The 20,094-nt window shown below is 49.3% G+C and overlaps 1 protein-coding gene across 1 annotated transcript in view; it reads left to right on the forward strand.

Moving 5' to 3' along the window:
* The first annotated feature begins 257 nt into the window (after positions 1 to 257).
* Parvb (parvin beta) overlaps positions 258 to 20,094 on the forward strand; it is an 84,034-nt gene continuing 64,197 nt past the window's right edge. Inside the window, exon 1 of the mRNA XM_051160121.1 lies at positions 258 to 428. Coding sequence (XP_051016078.1) covers positions 314 to 428 — 115 coding nt within the window. The 5' untranslated portion in view covers positions 258 to 313. The remainder of the gene's footprint in view (positions 429 to 20,094) is intronic.

The following is a 20,094-nucleotide window of genomic DNA, read 5'->3' on the forward strand; positions in this document are numbered from 1 at the left end:
CAAAAGGCACCTACTACATACACCCCAAGCATCAACCCAAGGAATGCCCTAGTCTTACGCCCGGATCTTGGCAGAATCTCAACAGCTGACCTTACATATTTGTGAGACTAATTGATTCTGGGCTTCCAGCACGCTGAGGCCGCACAAAAGGGGGCCGGTAGTGCCTGGCACGACGCGCGTGGTCCCGCTCCGTTGCGGGGCGGGAGCTCAGCTGCAGCATCGGGACCTTGGGGTCAGTAGGCAGGGGCGGGGAAGCCGCGGCCGCGCCCTCCTGGCCACTCCCCGGCCGGCGGTGGGTGGCGCGCACTCGCTTATGTCCTCCGCGCCACCACGGTCGCCCACCCCGCGGGCCCCCAAGATGAAGAAGGACGAGTCTTTCCTGGGCAAATTGGGCGGCACACTGGCAAGGAAGAAGAAGACGAGGGAGGGTGAGTGAGCGTCCCATTGGCGCCAGCTCGGTGCTAGCGGTGTCCCCCGGGTGTTCGCTCCCTGTTCGCCCCGGCGGCGCCTATGAGCCCGCCCGCCGCGCCCAGGCTGCACTGCCCGCGACCTTTGGGACAGGCTGGTCCCTGTCCCTGCGACCTCTGCGGTGCTGGCCTAGGCCCAGGACGTGCGTCCTGCTCTGGACACAGGCTGAGCAGGCTGCAGTTCCCGTGCCCACCCTTTTAGTGTGACACTCTCGTCACGATGATTGAACACATGCTGGTGGAGAGGACGGGCTGCCGACTGTTTGATGCCTGCAAGCGTTGCTCGGTCTCTAAGCCAGTGAAAGGGCACAGGGCACACAGGCCCGGATCCTGGGAAGCCTGGAATCAGAGCTACGACCCCTCCTCCTCCCCCACAAGATCATGTCCCCTGGAGCAGGAAAGTAATTCTAAAACGACCTCCTTTTACTTTTTAAACTTTCAAAAACAAAAACAAAAACAGAATTGCTAGAGATGTAACTTCTGCGCCCCGGCCAGTGCCTTAAGCGCACAGCGGTTTCCAGCCCTCTCATAGTAAGAGACATTCCTGACTTTTCTATTGTTTCGGCTGGCCTGGAGGCTCTTGCCCTTAGGCTGAGATTCCTGGAGCTCACTAGGAATGGGAGGAGGGGCTTGCTGAGAAAGGACAGGTTGAGAGAAGCCCTGGGGACAGACTTCCTGGGGATTATCTGCTAGGGACCACCTAGCTAGGGTATGCGGACTGCCTCTCCTCCAGTCTCTGGAGCCGGACTGACTCCTAGAAAGCCTGCCTGGGCCTCCAGGGACAAGCTAGTCGCAGGAAGTGACTGACAATCACCCCGTGGGGGCCAGATAGACAGCGGTGATCTATTTACTCTTAAAGGGACCTCCAGGCCCTAAATTATTGGCAAACTCATTCTGGCCTTTCAAGACATCTTGAAAGGCAGGGCATGTAGGGAAATGCAGAGCTTGTCTGGAAGCTTGATACCACCTACACTTTGATAGAACCCCCGAAGGTCCTGCGCCCCACCCCCCCGCACCCTGCCCAGACTTGCCTCCCCAGGTCTTCAACCCTGGAATGCCCTTTACCAAACTAGATTGTCCAAAGGCCTGGTCTCTTTCCCTGGGGTTAATTTCCAAGCAAATGGGCGTCTCCCCTCTCAAGCTGTCCTTTGCAGAGCCGCGGGGTTGGTCTGCATTCATCTCCATCCTGTCTCCTAAATGAGGCGCCAGCTCCTTTGGCCACGCATGCACGGCTTGTCTGGTTGCCTTCTCAGTGTTGCCATTGTGATCCAGGCTGGACATCCCTTTTTCTTCATCTCACACGATGTGACAACGATGCACAGGAGTTCTTTCCATCATCTGGTTTTGCTTTTGAGTTGGGGTTTTGCTGTGTCACTGAGTTTGGACTTGGTCCTGGGTTCAAGTGATCCTCTTCCTGCCCCAGCCTCCCCTGTATCAGGAACTGCAGGTGTGTGCCGTCCGTTTGTGGCTTACCATCTATGTGGATCCGATGTAGTTCGGATAGGGTCCAGACCTTGGAAAGTAGAGGAGCGGCTTACTCCTTCAGGGCCCTGGGAATGAATTCCATGATGTGGACAGCTATGGGAAGTCCCATGATCCTAAGCTGTGACTGTCAGAGGGCCTGGGAGTGGGGGCCGGATGTTGGGTGTGTGTGTGTGTGAGTGAAACCTAAGAAAGAAAATCTATGGCTACAGCTGCTGTGTGTTCCATGTGTGTGCAGGCCAGAGGTCTTCCTCAATGTTCCTTGCTAACTTGTGTATGTATGTATGTATGTATGTATGTATGTATCTATGTATCTATCTATCTCATCTCATCTCCCTATCCTGGCTGGTCTGGAACTTGTATAGACCAGGCTGGCTTGGAACTTGAGACCTGCCTGGTTTTGCCTTCTGTGTGCTGGTATTAAAATGTATGTGCCACTATACTTGGTTCCATCTTGTTTTTTGAGGCAAAGTCTCTCATAGAACCTGGAGCTCTTTGACCGGGACCTGCAAGCCCCAGGGTTCTCTGTCTTCACTTTCCCTGACTTGAGATTACCAGTGAGCAACACCTGGCTTTTGACTGTTTTTAAAAATCACCTCAGGCAAGCACTTTGCCGACTGAGCTGCCTTCCCTGCCCTTGTTACAGCCTTTCTGCCGTGGGGCACTTACACTATTGGAACAGAAGGGACACATCACTGAAGTAATGAGCTGGCCTCAGTTTCCAATTGTAAGTGCTTCTCTGCTTTGCTTTTATGAGATTGTGTGTGTGTCTGGAAGATGCAGGGCCAGTCTGGCCCAGTTTAAATCCACCCAGAATCCCAGCAGCCCCTCCCCCCTACCCACTGCTTCTGCTGGTGTTGCCATCCTGTGAGTTAGCTGGGCCCTCTGCCTTGGTTCTCAAGCTTGGAGTACCTGTCGCCCCTATAACAGAAAGCCACAACCCTAATTGGTCTCTATGGCAGGAATGGAGGTAAGGGTCTGCCTTGGAAGGGCCAAGTAGCTTCCAGGAGAGCCTCTGGGGAGTGGAGAAGGAATGAGGGGCTAACGTGAATACTGTGTAACGAGATCTTGAATAATTGAGCCTTGGGAGCTGCCAGTATTTCTGCAGACCTGTTGCCTTGGCAACTGGCCCTCCTGACTGCTCTTGGCCTTGACTTTGGGCCTCAGGGGCTTACATACAGATGCCTGCTAGGGAATGACCAGGGGGAGGGTATGAGGCTTCCCAGCCTGTGTTGCCTCTTTTGTTAGAAAGTTCAGGGTGCAGTCTGGACTTATCCTGAGGTGAGGACACCAGAAGTGGGGAGAGGATGGCTGGTGAAGTTCCAGGTTTGGGGACATATGGGCATTTGGCCCCACCTTGCCTGTCAGAGTGGTAAAGTGGGGAGAGACTGACTGGGACAAATGTTCTGTCACGTTCCAGGAGGTGGGGGGTAGGATGTGGGGTGAGCTAGGGCGCCCAGCACAGGAAGTGTCTAAGAATGAACAGGGCGTGATTCAGCCCAGTAGAGACACTATGGTGTCACGGGGGGTGGGGGGGGGTGGCCTGGTCAGAAAAGGGAAGTGTGACTAACAGTGCACATTGGAAAACGGAAGGGAACGCCTACAACACTCAGGCCTCCCTAAGTAGAGTCTGAGAGGTCAGGAGCAAACTTAACCTCTGGAGGTCAGGGTGTGTTGCTGGCGGGGAGATGCTGAGGGAAGATGTCCCACACCGGGACATCTTTCATCTATCATCTACCTACTCTATCAATTGTCTGTCTATCTATCTATCATCTATCTATCCATCTGCCCGCATGCACGCATGCACTTTTGTCTCCTAGCAAAATGGAGTGAAGACTATAACGTACCCTCCCCACCGCGATTCCTCCAGGCAGTGCAGAACTTCATCTCAGTCAGCCCTATGTCAACTTGAGAGGTTTTTTGTCTTCAACTCCATAGTTGACAATGGAGCTGCTGTCATCCTGAACGCTGGGACAATGTATGATGTCGGATCCCTGATGCATTGCCTGTCTGGCCCTTCCTTCCCCAAGGCTTCAAAACTCTAGGATCTTCTTTTCTTTTTCTTTCTTTCCTTCCTCCCTTTCTTTTTTCTTTTTCTTTTCTTTTCTTTTCTTTTTTCTTTTTCTTTTTTTTTTTTTTTTTTTTTTGTGACAGGGTTTCTCTGTGTAGCCTTGGTTGCTGCTGCACTTACCCTGTAGACCAGACTGGCCTCGAACTCACAGAGATTTGCCTGCTTCTGCCTCCCCAGTACTGGAACTGAAGGCATGCACCAACCACCACTGCCTTGCAACTCTTAGATTTTTTTTTTTTTTTAACTTTTTAAACAATCTTTTTCTAGTATCACCGACTGGAATCCTAGCGCACAAGACTTTTCATACTACCTCCCCTCACTCGCTGTCCAGCTAGGTTTTCTCTGTGTCTCTATGGCCACTGTGCATCTCACGCAGTGCCGAGAGCCCAAGCCTTGGCCTTGGCATGCAGGCTGAGCAGTCTACCCAATGAGTTACATCCCCAGCCCTGAACGTCTGAAATGTGCTCAGTGCTGGGAAAGAAGAGAGACAATGCAACCAAATTCTCCCACATCCCAGTTGGTTCTTACAGGAAATGGGGAGGAGAAGCCACTGATCCCCTTTGGCCCAGACCCTAGGGGAAATGTTGCCCCTGGACCTGAGGGATTCAGGAAACAGGTGGCAGATGGTTGGCTGTGTCCTGGGGACCTCAGGAGCTAACCTGTCTCAGGCCCCATACTCAGGACAGGAAGGCCTGGTCAGGGGAGGGGTGAGTAGATGTGGGGCCTGAGCCTCTTCTGGATACATGGTCAGATTTGAGGGCCAGGGGTTCAAGGTGGAGCTAGTGGTCTGTTGTAGTGTGCTGTAATAAATCATTGATTAAAGGCAACACTTGGGGGAAGCGGGGGAAGGGGGGAGTTTATTTGGATTACACTTCTGGGTCACAATCCATCATTGAGGACAGGCAGGGCGGGAACTGAAGCAGGAACCAAAGAGGAAGGCAGCTTATTGGCTCATGGTCGGTGAGCTCATACAGCCCAGGCCAGCCTGCCACAGTGGCCTGAACCCTCCCTCCTGTGTCAATCATCAGTCCAGACCTTCTCTCACAGACATGGCCACAGGTCAGTCTGGTGGAGGCAGCTCTTTAGTTTAGGGTCCCTCTTTCCAGGTGTGTCAGGCTGTTAATGAAACTTAATCAGGACATGTCTGCTGTTGAGAGTAAAAGACAGCTTTGTAGAGGAATGTTAATTCAGATCATGGCTGCTCTAGCAAGTGATCACATCCAAAGACCTTCTATGATCTGCCGGGATACAAACACACCTTTATTTTGGGAGACAGAGGCAAACAGATCTGAGTCAATGGCCAGCCTGGTATAGAGCAAGTGTCAGGTAAAGAAAAACTTAGGTCCAGGCATGGTAGTGCATGCCTCTAATTCCAAACAATGAAGGTAAAATTTGTAGAAGGGGGGCTGGAGAGATGGCTCAGTGGTTAAGAGCACTGCCTGCTCTTCCAAAGGACCTGGGTTCAATTCCCAGCACCCACATGGCAACTCACAACTGTCTGTAACTTCACGATCTGACACTCGACACCACGGCACATAAATTAAAAATTAAATTAAAAAAAAATTTTGTAGAAGGAAGCACCCATGTTTGAAAGTGATATCTAATTGAGTGGCAGAAAAGGTGACAGATCAGTGAAGATTTGACAGAATAGGATACACCCAACTCTCATGAGAAAAGAGAGAAAAGGAAAGCTACTCAAGAGGTAGTTTTTCAGAGGGATGAGGCAGTTTTACCAGGACAGTAATAGAGAGATGGGTTGCAGAGCGAAAACTCAGGTGAAGGCAGAATGAGACAGAAAATGAGAAGAAGCCAGAAGATTAGAGCAGATTGCTGAGTTAGTTTGAGGCCAAGCAGAGCAGTTCCGGGCCAAGAGAGAAGCCAGATTGAATAAGTCAGCTGGGAGAGGAGTTTGAGCCAGAACAGCTGAGTTGAACCAGCCGGGCCAGAGCTCAGTAAGAACAAGAAAGGGTGAGCTTATTAAGCAGTAAGTCTCAGAGGCTGAAAATATTCTAGGCCTAGCTTAGATTGTAGGGAGGATAGAAGCTTCCAGGACTAGGCCTAGGTTAGCAGAAGGAAGCAATAAGCCTCCCATACAGCAATTGAGCCAGGAGAATAAAAGGTACTTTTAAACAGCTGTAAATTAGACAAAGGAGGGGGAGAGTCCCCAGAATAGATCCCTCAGCAGGTCCCTTTTGGGGAAATTCAGGGAGCACCTTGTGGCTGCGCTGTGGTTTGATATAAGGGGCCATGGTCAGCCAAAGAGGAAGAACCTGAAACACAGCAAGGATGACCTATTTGGGTGATGTTCCTTAGAGGCCCTGAAGGCCACCATGTGGTGTGGGTAGTGAGGAAACTGAGGTGAGAGTAGGTGGAGTCAGCTTCAGCACTACAGCCTCAGTAGGGTGGGGAGAGAGGTAGGAGCAGCTGGGTGTCAGCAGGGGAGGATCGGGGCCATGTACATTGAAGTTTCTAGAATGTTCTAGTGGAAAGAGAAACAAGGAGCTGTGAGGTTCTAGAGATCCAGCCAACCAAGAGAAACTGGTCCACAAAGCCTTTCTCCACACCTGTTACTGGGGATAGAGCCAAGGCTGTGAGCGTGGTAAGCCCCTGTGGTACCATGGAGCTGAGCCTCAGTCCTTTTCCTCCATGGATGATCACCAAGCAGCTTATTTTGCTGGTGAAGAGGCAGCTCCTGGTCCACGAAGAAAGGTCCAGTTGGGTGGTCCAGGATCTCAGTTCCTGTGTCCTCAGTTACTGTCTAGTCATCTCTTTTCTGAGCTGGGGTCTCTTGTTTTGCTTGATGCTGCCAGGTCCAAGAGCACCACTCCCCCTAAGGCTTGGGCATCTCCCTGAGAGGATGGGAGACTTTCATGGAGGCTTCGTGTGGCTTCACCAGGTTCCTTGTCATGGTTTTTTTCTGATCATAATATCAAGCCTGGGCATTTCTTCAAGTGTGATGGTGCATTTTGTGGTCCCTGGGGGAGCATCCTGATCTGTAGTGGGTGCTTTTCTTGGCAGCTTCCCGAGATTTCTCGGAAATCTGGCTTTAGCAGAGAAAGAGGTGCCTCTTGGCCCTGAGAAGTGTGTCTCTTTCAACCTCTACCTTTGGAGCTAGGCTTTCTCTTCCATCCTAGCTCCCCAATTCTGCCGTCCATGGTTGGTTCCCCAGAAGGATCCAGCCAACCATCCGTGTGACCCAGTGATCCTTAGAGGAACTCTGCTTTGAATTCCCATCTGTGGAATTAGTATTTACCAAACACTCCAAAGCTGCTCACTCTGTTGCTTCCGTCCAGTCTTCAGAATAATTAAAGGGTGTTTAGACAGTGTAAGTGGGCCCACACCTGCCTCGCCGGGTCTAAATTGCCACTTTGATTGATTCCATCCTGCCGTGCCTGGCCGAGGTCAACTGCACGTACCTAGCTATTTTCTTCTTGGTAAATATGTGATTCATCACAGAAAAGCGCACTCGAAGAAAACATTTTCTTCTTCTCTTTGCATTGGCTGTGTGTTTCACTTTTTAGGAAAAGTAAACGCCTAATGAGTGCGTTTGGGCTGGAAAACTTCCCAGTCTTATGAAGTGGAATATAAACTCAGCTTGGCTTAATGGTTTTAATCTTGTCTATGCTAATGGCTGTTGGGGTACGAGGGTGCAGACATGAGCAATCCATTGCAGGCTCCTGCATCATTAATTCTTAGTAACACATATTCAAAAGAGAGACTTCTGGCGAGAAGTAAATACAGACCCGAGCAAGAGTTTGTGTCTAGAGCACGTAGCGTCAGCTGTGTGCCACCAGCCCTAGCCAAGCACAACTGTGCTGTGGGGACCTGTACACCAGGCTGTGGGGATCTGGCCTTCATTCTTAGGTGGGGGTAGAGGGTGGGGGTGGCGAATGGAGGTAGCTGAACGTTGCTGAATGAGGTGGAACGGCTGCGCTGCTGAGTTGGTTTTAGTTGGGTTTGTAGAGATGCGGATGTTGGGCATCAAGGGCAATCGCTCTGGGGCCCAGGGCTTACAGCCTGGTTGCAGGGAGCCCTGACTTCATCTCCACCAGTCTCTGTGTCTGCCATCCATCCCGAAGACAGGAGCATCTCCCGTAAGATTTGAGGAAGGGGCCAATATGTCCTGGTCAGTGGGGGTGCGGTGTGGGGTGTGTGGCTGCTAAGACCTGTGCTGACAAAGGACGCTTTTGGTCTGACAGTAGAGCAAGGGGTCACGTGGGTGTCCTCTTGGGAGCAATCTTGGCTCAGTTCCAGAGTTTCGAGGGAGTGTTGGAGCCCAAGAGAAAATGGATCAGGGACCCGAGTGCCTCCACACCTGTGTGAGTGAGTGGCATGGCTGCAACAGAAACCTCTTCCTGGGTTCAGGGCTTTTCAGCAGCCCTGGCTGCCCTGTCCTTCGGCTGGTGACAAAATTGCACATTCTCTGCCTGGATGAATGTTGGGACCCTAGCATTGTCCTAGCTTCGTTCCTCTTGCTCTGCTAAACACCCTGACAAACATTACACAAGGATCCATTGTGGGTCACAACTAGGTTACAGCCGTCATTGCTGGGATGCCAAGGCAAGGACCTGAAGCAGCTGGCCACAGCCAGTTAAAAGCAGAGAGGGACCGCAAGTGGGCTTAGGTCTCAGCTTTCTCTTGTCAAGATCTCCAAAGCAGGGGACAGGTGGTACTGGCCCACTTGAAGAAAACTGAGACAACCTGTACAGCAGTGTGGTTCTCAACCTTCCTAGCGCTGGACCTTTTAATGCACTTCCTCATGTTGTGTTGAACCCTCCCCCCGCAACTGTAAATTATTTTCTTTGCTACTCCGTACCTGTAATTTTGCTACTGTTATGAATCATAATGAGAATATCTGTGTTTTCCAGTGGTCTTAGTAGACCCTGGTGAGAAAGTACTTAGATACCTCCAAAGGGGGTCTCGACCCACAGGTTGAGAACCACTGTGCTACAGGACTAGAGCGATGGTTCAATGGTTAAAAGCATAGACTGCTCTGGAAGAGGAGTGGGCTTGGTTCTCAACACTTTCTGATATCCAAAGGCACCAGGCGTACTTACATGCACCCAACACACCCCTCACCCCCAAATAGACAGTGCCCCATAAGACACTCCCACAGGCCAGTGGTTTCTGGAGACCTAGAAATACTCACTGATATTCTAACTGTGTGAGTTAGAGTGTATCAAGTTGACAGTGAAAACTAAGCACATTGCCCCCAGCCACTGTGACCTGGGAACATTCTCTTGAGCACCCTTGCTCTGCCCCTGTGGTCTGTGCTGCAGGCAGCAGGCTTGCAAAGCAGCAGATGACGCCACTCCAACCCTGTGCTGGCCATCACACCTTGAGGCCAGTGCTGGGGACTCAGGAGGCCTGAAGCAGGACTTTGCTCCCACCTGCCTCTCCGCGGGGTGCCCATGTGCAAGCCCAGCCAGGAGGAGCAGGGAGCCTTAGCAGACCCTGGCTCTTTTCTAGTTTGTGTGTTGGTTGTTGAACACAGGGTCACCAAGCTTAGATCTTCTGAAATAATTGACCTTGGTTTTGTTGTTTTGAGCCCTTCCTTTGCTGGTCAACCAGCATATAACCTTCACAAGGGCTTGCCCAGGCACAATGTATTATTCTTTTGAAAACATGTCCCTCCTTAGAAAAGGTATGCATTTTTACAATTCTTCTCATTAAAAAAACTTACAAATCTCAAGAATCTAGGCTTTGATATTAAGTTATCACAAAGTTCGCCTTTAATCCCAGCACTCGGGAGGCAGAGAGGCAGGCGGATCGCTATGAGTTCGAGGCCAGCCTGGTCTACAAAGTGAGTCCAGGATGGCCAAGGCTACACAGAGAAACCTTGTCTCAAAAAACAAAACAAAAGTTATCACAAAGTTAAGGAGGTCACAAAAATTTTTTATATATCCTAGGGCTTTGAGCATCATGTGCTTATGTCCCGAGGCTCCTGGAAGCTTCTGTCTGGTTCAGCAACCCAGAGCTGCCTGCTTGGTTGCCAAGGCTCAGGTTACTGTGGGGAGCTGGAACTCCCAGGCCTAGGCTTTAAATATACGAACAGAAGGAGTGGCCTCCAGCTCAGCCCACGTGGGTGCCTGTTTTAGTATCAATGGGATTTGAGGGACATCTTGTTTCTTTTTTTCTTTTCTTTTCCTTCTTTTTTCTTTTCTTTTTTTGTTTGTTTGTTTGTTTGTTTTTTGAGACATGATTTCCTCTGTGTATCCTTGGCTGTCCTAGACTAGCTTTGTAGACCAGGCTGGCCTGGAACTTACAGTGATCTACCTGCCTCTGCCTCCCAAGTGTTGGGCTTAAAGGCGTGCGCCACCACCACCCGGCTTTCTTTCTTTCTTTTAATTATTTATTTATTTTTATTTTATATGCATTGGTGTTTTGCCTGCATGTATGTCTGTGTGAGGGAGTCAGATCTTGGTGTTACAGACAGTTGTGAGCTGCCATGTGGGTGCTGAGAATTGAACCCTGGTCCTCTTGAAGAGCAGTCAGTGCTCTTAACCACTGAGCCATCTCTCCAGCCCCCTGTATTTTCCTTTTCTTCCTCTTCCTCCCCATTTTTTTCAACATTGTCTTTCAAAGTAAGTATTATAGGTATTCCTATTTGAAATGTGTGTGTGTGTGTGTGTGTGTGTGTGTGTGTGTGTGTGTGTGTGTGTGTGTGTACTTCTATGTACATGTGTGTATGTGTGTTTTAGTTTCATTTCTGTTGGGGTGATAAAAATACCATGACCAGAAGCAACTCAAAGGTTTATTTGGTTTATAATTCTAGAAAGTTCATAATTGAGCTGGACATGGTGGTGCACACCTTTAATTCCAGCACTTGGGAGCCAGAGGTAGGCAGATCTCTGTGAGTTTGAGGCCAGCCTGGTCTACAAAGTGAGTCCAGGACAGCCAGGGCTACCAAGAGAAACCCTGTCTTGAAAAAAAAAAAAAAAAGGAAGCTCATAATTGTGTCTTCTATCTATCTATCTATCTATCTATCTATCTATCTATCTATCTATCTACCTACCTATCTATCATCTATCTTGAGACAGGGTTTCTCTGTGTAGCCTTGGCTGTCCTGGAACTCACACTGTAGATCAGGCTGGCCTCAACTCACAGAGATTCCCCTGCCTCTGCCTCCCAAGTTCTGGAGTTAAAGGTGTGTGCCACCACTTCCCGGTTGTGTCTATTTACTATTTAAGCCGAGAGAGAACGAGCTAAAGAATTAAAACCAAAGCAAGCCAGAGCAGAAGCCAAGAGGTCTCAGTCACGAGGCTACAGGAAACTCTGGGCCCTCTGACATTCCTGGCCCTGCTCATCTCATGCATGGTGGCTTGAGTTACTCTACACATGCTGGAAAGTGACGCCATGTAGTGATTCTGCCTTGTGGGGGAACAGAGGCTGGGTGAGGTGAGGGTCTCACAGCCTGCAGGAGCTTTTATCCCACCTCAGCTGGTGGTATGATCAGCTGGGTATGTACTCTCTCTCTCACTAGCTCCCTCACTAGCACCCTGGCATTTGGGTGACACTTAGCCCCTGAGTCAGGAGGATACCATGGAGGACACTAATCATGTGCATTCTGTGCTGACTGGTGTGGAGGACTGGACCCTGCTACCAGCTGCCACCTGAGAGAACTTGGCTCAGTTCTACAGACCCCAAGACCTCCTTGTCTCAGAGCCCTGACTACCCAGCCCTCTCTCCTTTCTCCAGAGCTTTTCTGCCCGTCATTTATGTGTCATACCTTCTGTAACTTGGGACACTGTGATAGCACCCTGCCAATATCTGCCTTCATTAGGGGTTGGCTTGGTACCTATCTTCCCACTAGCCTGAGGCTCTGGGTCAGCTGTCTCACTGGGAAGCCATGATGGGAAACACTCACCAGTCATTTATGCTTACCAAGCCCAAGCCTGGTTTGATAATCTCGGAAAGCTGCTAAGAAAAGTATCCAGTACAGATCAAGATGCTCTCCAGGGGACCACAGAATGCACCATCACACTTGAAGAAATACCCAGGTTTGATATTATGATCAGAAAAACCATGACAAGGAACCTGATGAAGCCACACGAAGCCTCCATGAAAGTCTCCCGTCCTCTCAGGGAGATGCCCAAGCCCTAGGGAAAGTGGTGCTCTTGGACCTGGCAGCATCAAGCAAAACAGGGGACCCCAGCTCAGGAAAGAGATGACTAGACAGTAACTGAGGACACGGGAACTGAGATCCTGGACCACCCAACTGGACCTTTCTTCGTGGACCAGGAGCTGCCTCTTCACCAGCAAAATAAGCTGCTTAGTGATCATCTATGGAGGAAAAGGACTGAGGCTCAGCTCCGTGGTACCACAAGGGCTTACCACGTTCACGGCCTTGGCTCTATCCCCAGTAACAGGTGTGGAGAAAGGCTTTGTGGACCAGTTTCTCTTGGTTGGCTGGGTCTCTAGAACCTCACAGCTCCTTGTTTCTCTTTCCACTAGAACATTCTAGAAATCACAGTGCACATGACACCCCTCTGTGTTCCTCCCGTGCTGATATCCACCTGCCCCCACCTTTCTCCCCACCACCCCCTGAATCTATAGTGCTGAGCCCCCTCATTGGCCCCTTCCTTCCTCCCCACTCCCTTTCCTTTTGCTTCCTTTTTTTCTTTTTCCACCAATGGGGATTGAATCCAGGGCCTCTCACATGCTAGGCAAGTGCCCTGCCACTGCGCTGTCCCCAGGCCCACAAGTCTAAGGTTCTTGTTGGAGGAGAGTGAGAGAGCAGCAGCTAAGAGATGGAGTGAGGAGGTGAACCGCTGTGGGGCTTGGGACTTGAGGAAGCCAAAAGCCAGAACACCAGGTGGTGTCCCATGTCTGTGTCCATGTCCTATCCCCCCTGCCCACCACCCCAGCCCAATTGGAAGGGCTTTAGCCCCTGGAGACAGCTTGACTGTAGACTTATGACATCAACAACTACAGAGTTACACATCTGTGTGGTTTAAAGTCTTTATCTCTGATCATTTCTCAATCCAGAGATAGGTGGGGGCGGGGGGGATCTCAACCTTGACCTCCTGCAGAAGGTAAGGAGGTTTTCAATGTGTTTCCACATGCTTGTTGGATTTTAATATGAGGCCTTGGAGGTCTCACCCTCCATCAGCCCATTGCCAGACCTTCCCACCGGATGGAGAAAACATACCAGAAGAAAGGAAAGGCTGAGCTGCTGGTCCTTAGAGGAAAGCCATAAAAATACAATGGGACCACCCAGCGTGGCACATTTGGGGAGCTGCTTTCCTGTGGGATGGCTTGAGTGTGAGGACTTATCTCTTTCCCAGGGTAACTTGGTCCAGACACACTCCAAGTTCCCAAGCGGCTGTTTGAAAGCCCTTTGCCGGGGGTGTGTGTGTTTGGGGGGGTGTTATTGTCCTGAAATGTATGCAGGAGACGTGTTATTAGTATAATGAGATTTTAATGATTTGAGATTTTGTTGGAGCAGCACACACGGAATTTTAATTTTATTGTATGCAGCTGCTGGTGTTTTTCTTTTATTTGTTTGCTTGGGCCTCAAATGCTAGGGATGCATTTCTCCAATTATTATTTAGTTTGCTCTCACAGAGTTCTGCTTTTTATGCCGCTCTTAATGTTCTTGTTGAGAGAATATTTTGGGGGTAAAGAATATATATATATATTCATTACAATTATAGATAAGTATATATGTTAAATCATGCATAGCAAACATCACATATATATAGCATATATAATTTTTTTAAATCTTGGAGCTTGCTTGATCAGGACTGGAATGTGGGAGTGGGATTTCAATTTCTGTTCCTTATTCATAGTTGCCATAGAGCAGAAAGAACCCCGGGGCTATTAATTGATAATGGGGAAACCAAATGTGGTATAGTTACAAAACTAGAACAGTCTACAGCAACAAAAAGGGCAGAAATATTGGGATGTGCTACAACATGGATGAATCTGGAATGTGCTAAGAATCCATTTACAAAAGGACAAATATGTGATGAAAAAAAAAAAAAATCCAGAATAGGGCAAAATGGTAGGTCCGAAAGGTAGACAGATGGCCTTCGGAGGCTGGTGCTGGAGAATAAGTGCTAGTGGGTGCTTTGAGGATGAGGAGAATGTTTGTAAGTTGATGGTGGCATGGGTACACACCCTGAATAATCTGAAAGTCACTGACTTGTGTTTTAAGTAGGGAAATTATATAGAGTGTGAATCTTGTCACGATTGAGCTAGTGAGATAAATGCAGGAGGCAAGGAGTTCTGGCTTTCCAGTATCGTCTTCGTGTGTGTGTGTGTGTGTGTGTGTGTGTGTGTGTGTGTGTGTGTGTGTGCGCGCGCGCACGTGCGTGTGCGTGCACGAGCGCGTGCGCGCTTCCATGCATGCACACATGTAGGCACAATTGTACAGAGGCCAGAGGTTAACCTCAGGTGGTGTCCCTCAGGTGCTACACACTGGTCTTTTGAGACAGGGTCTCCCTGGGGCTCAGTGATTGCACTAGGCTGGGCCAGCAAGCCCCATGGGTCCTCCTGTCTCCACTCCCACCCACTCCCATCCTCCCACCCTTGCTCCTCACTTCCGGTGATGGGAATCACAGACGTGAGCCACCGTGCCCAGTGTTTCCTGCTGGCTGGAGGCTGGCTTGACACTGTCCAGATGGTTGTATTCACTCAGTATGAGGCTTTGAGCAGATGCCATCTCCTCACTGGAATCTCAGACCAGGGAAACCCCAGACATGATGTGCCTCTTCCTGACCCTGTGTTGCTGGTCAGAAAGTGTAAGCCCAGCACAAGATTAAATGTAGACAGTGGCTGTTACCCTCACTCCCTGCTGACCTCTCTCTCTCTCCCTTTAGAACTCATGATTACTATAGGCAAGCACCAGGCCCTAAGCTAGATCCTCAGTTTTCTTTTCCTTCCTTCCTTCTCTCCCTCCCTCCTCCCTCTCCCCCTCTTCTTCTTCTCTTCTTCCTCCTCCTCCTCTTCCTCTTCCTCCTCCTCCTCCTCCTCCTCCTCCTCCTCTCTTCTTCTTCTTCTTCTTCTTCTTCTTCTTCTTCTTCTTCTTCTTCTTCTTCTTCTTCTTCTTCTTCTTCTTCTTCTTCTTCTTCTTCTTCTTCTTCTTCTTCTTCTTCTAAAATAGGATCTCCCTGTCTTACCTTAGCTGGCCTAGAACTCAGTTTGTAGACTAGCCTGGCCTCAAATTCATAGAAAAAAAGGCCTGCCTCTACCTTTGAGTGCTGAGGTTAAAGGCATGTGTTACCATGCCTGGCTGGTTTTGCTTTCAACTTATGACAATATTTTTCACATTTTATTAAAATTCAGGTCCAAGTGCCTGGAAAGATGGCCCAGCATTTAAGAGCACCTTCTGTTCTTACAGAAGATCAGGATTCAGTTCCTAATACCCATGTGGTGGCTCAAAACTGTTCTAAGTTCCAAGTCTAGGGGATCTGTCACCCTCTCTTGTCCTCCTTGGGTACATATACACACATGCAGGCAAATACTCTATTTATCCAGGTCTGTCTGCCTGAATATAAAGTGGCCAAATGCAGTGGTACATTCCTTTAATCCCAGTATTCCAGAAAGCAGCAAGCTGGGCCTGGAAGCTTCCCTCAGGCCAGGGAAAGGTGGATACAGTTCTTGCCCATAAGACAGAAAGGAGCCATAGGGAATATGGAATTAGACTCAGGAAAGGCTGGCCAGCGAGTGCAGGCTGGCAGCTTCTCTGTGGAACAGGGCAGCATGGCCTGCCCATCTGGGTGGGGAGAATGAGGCAGAATGGCCTTCCTGGGTGGGTTTCCAGCTCTCTTGTTTTTGTGAAATTTTATTTTTACTTTTATTTTTTTATTTTTTTGGTTTTTCGAGACAAAGTCTCTCTGTGTAGCACTAGCTGTCCTAGACTCGCTTTGTAGACCAGGCTGGCCTCAAACTCACAGCAATCTGCCTGCCTCTGCCTCCCGAGTGCTGGGATTAAAGGCATGTGCCACCATGCCCAGAGAAAATTTAATTTTTTAAATTAAAATTTATTTTTTAATCTGTATGGATGTTTTGTCTGCATAATGTCTGTGTACCATGTGTGTGCAGTGCCTGTGTAGGCCAGAAGAGGGCATTGGATCCCCTGGGACTGAAATCAGAGACAGCTGTGAACTGCCGCATGGGTGCTAGGATTTGAACCTAGGTCCTATGGAAGAGTAGTCAGTGCTCTTAGCTACGGAGCCATCTCTCCAACCCCTGCTGTGAGTTTTCTTTCAGGGCAGTGGAGCCTTTCTTGTTCTTGGAGACCTCAACCTCGGGAGCTAGGACATTGATGGTCACCAAAGCTGCCCCCAAGCCAGTGGTGTCCTGCTTTGTTTGTCTGCTGCCCAGAAACAGTAAGAAACAGGCTCAAAGAGTGATCAAAGTGAAAGAAGACTTATTAAAGTGAGGTGACTCCCAGAGTGGGAGGGGCTCCCAGGAAGGAGTGCCGAGGGACTGTCGGGACCATGGCCTCTAAGGTTGGATGGAGGTCAGCGTTATCTTGAGATTGGTCGTTTTGGAGCATCTCAGGCTGAGTCAATGTGGAGTACACCTGTCCTGTGCATGCTCCCTGAGCCCAGCAGGAGAGGTACCCATTGGGGATGGGGTCACGTGTTCTGTGTGACCAACTCGTGATCTCCCATGGGCTCTTGACCTTCACTTCCCACAGGATGCTAACTCTTACCTAAACTCAAGTGCAGCCATTCGACATTTGGAGAGAACTCATGATGTGTTTATGGGGTCTCGGGAATCTGAAGCATGCCCACTCTCACCCACACCCTCACCAGTGCCTGTTGTGGGAGGCCACCTGCCAAGTGAGACCTGTGCAGCACTTTAATGCCTTCTTCAGCCTGGAACCAGTCTCATTTTACAGATAGGGAAACCGAGGCCTTGAGAGAGGTGAGAAGCACAGTCTCTCGCTGAGTGATCTCACAGAGTCCTATCCCCATGGGAGACATCTGTGAGGGGTCAGATGTGCTAGTGTCAAAGCAAAAGACAAACAGCCATGACCTTGACTGTGATGGGCACTTAGTCTCTGAGCCCAAGTTTAGCTTCTACTGGATTAAATTGACTACTGCTTTACACATTTGAGGAAAATGGGTGAGGGCGCTGGGGGGAGGGCTGAGAATTGAACTGAGGGCTTCACACTGGCCAGCCAAGCATTGAGCTGTGTGCCCACCCCATGGGCTACACTTTTTAACAGGCACAAAAATATCCACCAAGTGACAATGGGGGAGGCCACCCAGAGTGAGGTTGATGGGCGATATTGGATTCCTCCAGCCGTAAGGAGCCCTCTGAGGCCGTGTCCCTGCACTGTCAGTCCCTGTTTTACTGGTTATTATTTTCCTTGTGTTGGAGTGATCTAATTTTAAGCACCATTTCAGAGCACATCATAAGGGAGCCCAAGGGGCCCACAACAGCCCTAGAGAAGGAACTGGAAATCAAACTCAAAAGTGGCACCTTGTATCTGTGAGTGGAGGCAGGTGGCTGGCTCATCGGGGGCTTGGCCATACACAATGCAGAAGTGTGTGTGTGTGTGTGTGTTTTTTCTCCTACACTTTATATTATGCACTAGGTTCTAGTGCATGTTATGTGAGCACCATGCCATTGGGCTGGCTGCCTTCTCCCCCCGACTTGATTTTGAAATAGGGTCTCACCATGTACCCCGGATGCTGTTGAATGTTCCTATCCCACCTCAGCCTTCTGCATGCTGGGATTGCAGATGCGTGTGCCTCCTGCACTGAGACAATGGGCAGAACAGTCAGGAATTGAGCCTTTCTACCTGTCCCACCAAGAACCAGCCCCTGGACTGCTGGAGTTCTGTTTCAGGTCTGCTTTGACTTCTTGGGTATACACAAGGCCTTAGGAACCTGCCTGCTTCTGCATTCCCCGTCCCTTGCAGTGCAGCTATGCAGCCTGGGACATGGTTGTCCTTTCTGGACTTGGCTCTGGCCATGGTGAGACTTATCAAGAGATGGTCTCAAGGCCACCCCTTGTCATACCTTGTGGGTATTGGTCTGTGTTTTTGAGCCCAGGTTCTTTTTCTTTTTTTGCTTTTTTGAGACAGGGTCTCTTTATGTAGCTTTGGCTGTCCTGAAACTCGGTCTGTAGACCAGGCTGGTCTCAAACTCAGAGATCTGCCTGCCTCTGCCTCCTGAGTGCTGGGATTAATGCCGTGCACCACCACCATGGGCTCTTTCTTCTCAGTTTTATCTACAGCTGGGGTCTTCTGTAAAGGGTACAGTTTACCAATATTTCAGTCTTTAGAAGGCATGCTGGCTTTGTTGTGCCACAGAATTGTGCTATGGCAACCATAGATAGTGTGGAAACAGATGAGTTCCAATAAAGTTTTATTGACAAACACTGGCTGAGGGCCAGCTGCCCTGGACTGTCATCTACTGAGTCTTGAGGTCTGTGCCATTGTTTTGATGCTATAGGTTGGAGGCATGATATAGTCTCCTATCCTTTTCATTGTGTGTATATGTGTGTTTTTGTTTGTGTCTGTACATCTGTGTATGCATCCCTCTATGTGTGTCTGTGTATTTTTTTTGCCGTACTTGCCTGTGTTTGTGTGTGTGTTTGTGTGAGTCTCTGTGTGTGTTTGATGTACCTGCCTGTGTGTGTCCATGTGTATCTATGTGTGTTTTCTACGTCTGCTTTTGTATCTGAGTTGTCTCTCTCTCTGTGTGTGAGCCTGTGTATGTGTGTGTCTGTTTCTGTGTGTTTGTTTGGTGTACTTGCCTGTGTTTGTTTGTGTGTCTTTCTATGTCTATGTGTATATCTGAGTTGTCTCTGTGTCTGTATCTGATCTGTGTGTATGTATGTGTGTTTGATGTACCTACCTGTGTGTGTCCATGTGTGTTTTTCTATGTCTGTGTATGTATTTGAGTAGTGTGTGTGTGTGTCTGTGTGTGTGTGTGTGTCTGTTTCTGTGTGTTTGGTGTACTTGTCTGGGTTTGTTTGTGTGTTTGTGTGTGTGCCTTTCTATGTGTGTATATCTGAGTTGTCTCTCTGTGTGTATCTAATCTGTGTGCATGCATGTGTGGTTGATGTACATGCTTCTGTGTGACCAGAGATCAACTTCAGTTATCTGCCCCTACTGCTTTCCACAGTGTTCATTCATTTATTTATTTTTTTTATTTTTATTTGTAAGTGTATGGGTGTATTGCCTGCATATACGTCTTCACACCACATCAGCTTGCAAACATCAGAAGAAAAGCATCAGATCCCCTGGAACTGAAGTTACAGGTGGCTGGAGTTGGACCTGTGTCCTCTGGAAGAGCAGTTAGCACTCTTAACTCCTGGCCAGCTCTCCAGCTCTCCACTTTACTTTTGGAGCTGGGTAGTTAGGCTGACTTGGCTGACCAGTGAAACCCTAAGCTCTGCCCATTGTGTACCCCAGCAATGAGGTTGTATGTCTGAGCCTCCACACCCAGCTCTCATGTGGGTACCTGAGACTTGAACTCGGGTCTGCATGCTTGGCAGCAAGCCCTTTATCAACTGAGCATCTTCCCGTAGCATGGGTACTTTCTGTGGGCTGTCTTCAATAATTCCAGGGCCTCTGTGTGAGCCGCCTGCTTGCTACAAGTATGGTAAAAATGATCCTTGGTCTTAGTCAGAAGTTCAAAGCTCACAGGGCATGCAAACACCAGGACCTGAGCTTGCATCTCCAGTACCCATGTAAAAGCCAGGCACCACCCTGGCACTTAATCCTCTGATCCACTTCCCAGCTGCCTTTCTTCTTCTTAACCTAGTATTTAAAAATAAGTTCCAACAGTGTCATCTTCCACACTGTTTTGTGGGCTCCAAGGCCTCATGGATTCCAGCCTGGTGGCGCCGTGATCTGGGTGAGCTCAGCTTTATTCCGCCTCCCTTGCCAGTGTTTTATCTGTTGTATTTTGAGGTAGCCTCACTACACAGCCCAGGCTGGCCTTGAACTCATGACCCTCTCACTTCTGCCTCTAAGTGGTCAGAGGCTTTCCCTCTGCCAGCATCTCTTTTCATTTCTTTGCTGCCTGTTTCAGCACAGCAGAAACGCCGTGTTTCGAAGTGTATGGTTCTATTATGGGAAAATTAAACACATTTAAGAGCAAA

Source organism: Acomys russatus, chromosome 17 (assembly GCF_903995435.1).
Source record: "Acomys russatus chromosome 17, mAcoRus1.1, whole genome shotgun sequence".
Taxonomy (NCBI): Eukaryota; Metazoa; Chordata; class Mammalia; order Rodentia; family Muridae; genus Acomys; species Acomys russatus.